This window comes from Triticum dicoccoides, chromosome 5A (assembly GCF_002162155.2).
Source record: "Triticum dicoccoides isolate Atlit2015 ecotype Zavitan chromosome 5A, WEW_v2.0, whole genome shotgun sequence".
NCBI lineage: Eukaryota > Viridiplantae > Streptophyta > Magnoliopsida > Poales > Poaceae > Triticum > Triticum dicoccoides.
Genome location: NC_041388.1, coordinates 269,320,501 through 269,323,646, shown reverse-complemented (window position 1 = coordinate 269,323,646; position 3,146 = coordinate 269,320,501). Strand labels below are relative to the sequence as shown.

At 41.7% G+C, this 3,146-nt stretch overlaps 1 protein-coding gene across 1 annotated transcript; it reads left to right on the top strand.

The window, feature by feature from the left end:
* Window positions 1-927: 927 nt before the first annotated feature.
* LOC119299420 lies at window positions 928-2,353 on the top strand. Its single transcript, XM_037576656.1, has 3 exons — window positions 928-1,322; window positions 1,955-2,018; window positions 2,269-2,353. The coding sequence occupies exons 1-3, from the start codon at window positions 928-930 to the stop codon at window positions 2,275-2,277; spliced, it is 468 nt and encodes a 155-aa protein (XP_037432553.1). The 3' UTR covers window positions 2,278-2,353.
* The last annotated feature ends 793 nt before the right edge of the window (window positions 2,354-3,146 follow it).

Here is a 3,146-nt window from a genome sequence, read left to right as displayed (position 1 = left end):
GTGCCGGCCACGCGCGCGCGCGCGCGTGTGTGTGTGTCAGTGGCAAGCTCAATTATTACATGCAACTAAATTATTACATGTATCACTTGATTTCAACCATGTCATCGATCTAATTCTAAATCTTTGCACAATGGTTTAAATTGTAGTCTTCATTTCTCGATTGTATTTCGACATATGGAAATGGCATTTCTTCTGTTCAAGTCCTCTATCCAGTAACCTCTTTTGTTCAAAACAGTGGGGATTAATGTTTTATTCTAGTATTTTAATTGTTTTTATTTATGTTTATTCTGGTAAAATAAAAAAAGTTAGTAATGGCACACCAGGAGAAGGTGCGCCATTGCTATCAAGGTATTTATGGCGCACCCCTAGGAGGTGCGCCATTGATTTTATTTATGTTTATTCTGGTATTTTATTTTTCAGTGTTCCTTTTCCTGCTTAAATTTGCAAACATTTTTTGAAAATGCAAACATTTTTCTAACCCACAAAAAGTATTGAATTTGTTAATATTCTTTGAACTCATGAATATTTTTAAAATTCATGAGCACTTTTTGAATTCATGAATATTTTTCATATTCATAAATGTTTTACCAATTCAGAAATGTTTTGCAACGCAAGTATTTGAAAATTAGTAATAACTACTTATATCATAACATTTTAAAATTTATGGTCATTTTCTAAAAAATTATTACATGCAACTAAAAATCCAAAAAAAGTTAGTAATGGCGCACCAGTGGAAGGTGCGCCATTGCTATCAGGGTGCTTATGGCGCACCCCTAAAAGGTGCGCCATTGGTATGTGTATGTTTATGGCGCACCCCTAAAAGGTGCGCCATTGCTAACACTCCCCCACTCCACTTGCTCCCCTCCCCCTCTCCCTCTGGACTCTCTCCCTCCCTCGCCAGATCCACCTCGCCCCACACCTAACCCGATGAGCCCCGTGGGAGCACGCCGCCGTCCGCCCGCGCCCGCTCCATTGCCGCCGCCCTGCCTCCTCGGGCCCCTCCCCACTTGCCCCCTCGCACTTCCCCTCGCCCTCTCCGCCCTCTCCTCTCTCGCAGAGCCCAGAAAGCCTCGCCTCCATCGGCCCATCCCGGACAACCACCTCTGCACATCGGCCGTCGGCCACAGGGAGACACCAGCGCTGTATGAGCCGGGCAGCCACATGCAGATCCAGCGCGGGTTCGGACTCGGCTCCGCCCCGCCCCGAACCAGCTCCGACGCCTCAACCTTGGCTTCTGGCCACAACTCGCCGTCTTTCACCCCAAGGTCGACGAGATCTCACTCCTCGCCATCAGCGCCGCCACAGTCCACAGGCGTCAGCCCGTAAGCTATCTCCCTCCTTCCCCGTCTCTTCTTGATTCTAGCATCTGGTGTACTAGTGTCTGTACTTTTGCCTCTGATGGAATTAGTGTTTTTGTATGATTTCTTGATCTAGTTGCAGCTAGGGGCAATTGTTGTTGGATTCTTGATCCTGTTCTAGTGGGCAGCACATAAATAATTGTTTTTATGTCTAGATTTCCTTACTGTTTACTTGCTTGCTTAAGTGATACGAATGCTTGCTTGATCTGTTTACTTGAAGATCCAAGGTTCATTGTTTACTTTCTTGATTACTTGCTCACTGTTTGCTCATCATATTGTGGTCATATGTTTGCACTATTCATAGGTTTATTTACTCATACTCCATGTTGAGATTGTGGTTGTATGTTGCAAAGATTAATTCTGAGAGTAGTGATAGGTGAGCAAGTAGCAACATTAGGCATTTGCTGTTTGCTCAAATCATTGTTGTTGTTTGCTCAAATCAAACAAAAACTAGCAACATTTGCTATTTAGGTGAAGCGTGATCACTCCTCTACAATTCTTGGCTCTTGTGTCTTTGTAATTCTTGGCTCTTGTCTCTTTGTAATTCTTGGCTCGCCTGGAAATCTTGGTTGAACAATTTTGTTTGTTGGTTCCAGGGAGCTAGAGCTGCATCTGCACGTCAAGGAGCTGGAGCTGCATCTGCACTCCAAGGAGCAGCTGGTTAGTACTGCTTGTTCTTGTACCCAGAGCAGCTGTGATGTTGCAAATAGAAGTAGAGTGCTGCTTGTTGTACTTGTGATCTTGCAAATAGGAGTTGGAGTAATTTAACTTAACTGGAGTAATTTACTGAATTAACTGAAGATATATATTTAAGATTAATTTACTGAATTAACTAAAGATATATATTCTAGGAGTAATTTACTGAATTAACTGAAGATATTCTAGGAGTAATTTGTTGCATCTGTTGTAGGTGGTCTAGTGCTGCCCATCTACTGCCCATTTCCTCTGGTACTGGAGTTGGAGTTTAGCGTACTGGACACTTTCATAAATTTCTAGGGTACTTCCTCTCCTTTCTCTCCTTTCATAAACTTTCATATAATTTCAGAAACTTTCATATAAAATTCGGAAACTTCCATAAATTGCAGAAACTTGCATATAAATTCAGAAACTTCATATAATAATTGTATTCACTGCTGTTGCTATACTACTTGTGATGCTGCTGCTGCTGTACTACTTGTGATGCTTCTGCTACTTGTGATTTTGCCAACTTGTGATGCTGCTGCTACTTGTGATCTTCTGAAATGACCCCTTTCTCCTGCAATGTTGATTAATTTCCGTTTCAGTTGAGAATGGGGCACTCCTAGGTCAAGAAAATTAGCAAAGGTCATGCCCAATTTTCTTGACCTAGAAGGTGCCCGATTCTCAACCAAAACAAAAATTGATCAACATTTATAGTCTGACCTAGAAGATACCCAATTTGTTAACTCTAGTAGTGTACTCCTGTTAATATTGCAAACATAACTGGAAGTTTTGAGACTAATAATGCATTACAGTAGAATCAGCCGATATTTTGTATTTATTTTAGATCACATACACAAAATAACCTACCAACAATACAAATCTAGTTTTAGAAACATGTGATACATACATCCACTTTGATAAGCTAAAACTAGTAAGAGCAGCAAGGCAAAAAATAAATCTATGTACGATATAGGGGTGCTACTGCTACTGCTTTGAGTTGCTACCGCTATATCCTCCATCCCGTCCCACCGGAGCAAGCAAACCTACAAGATGCTCCTCATGTTTCCCCCTCTACTAGTAGACTGGAACTTCCCAATGCTAGCCATC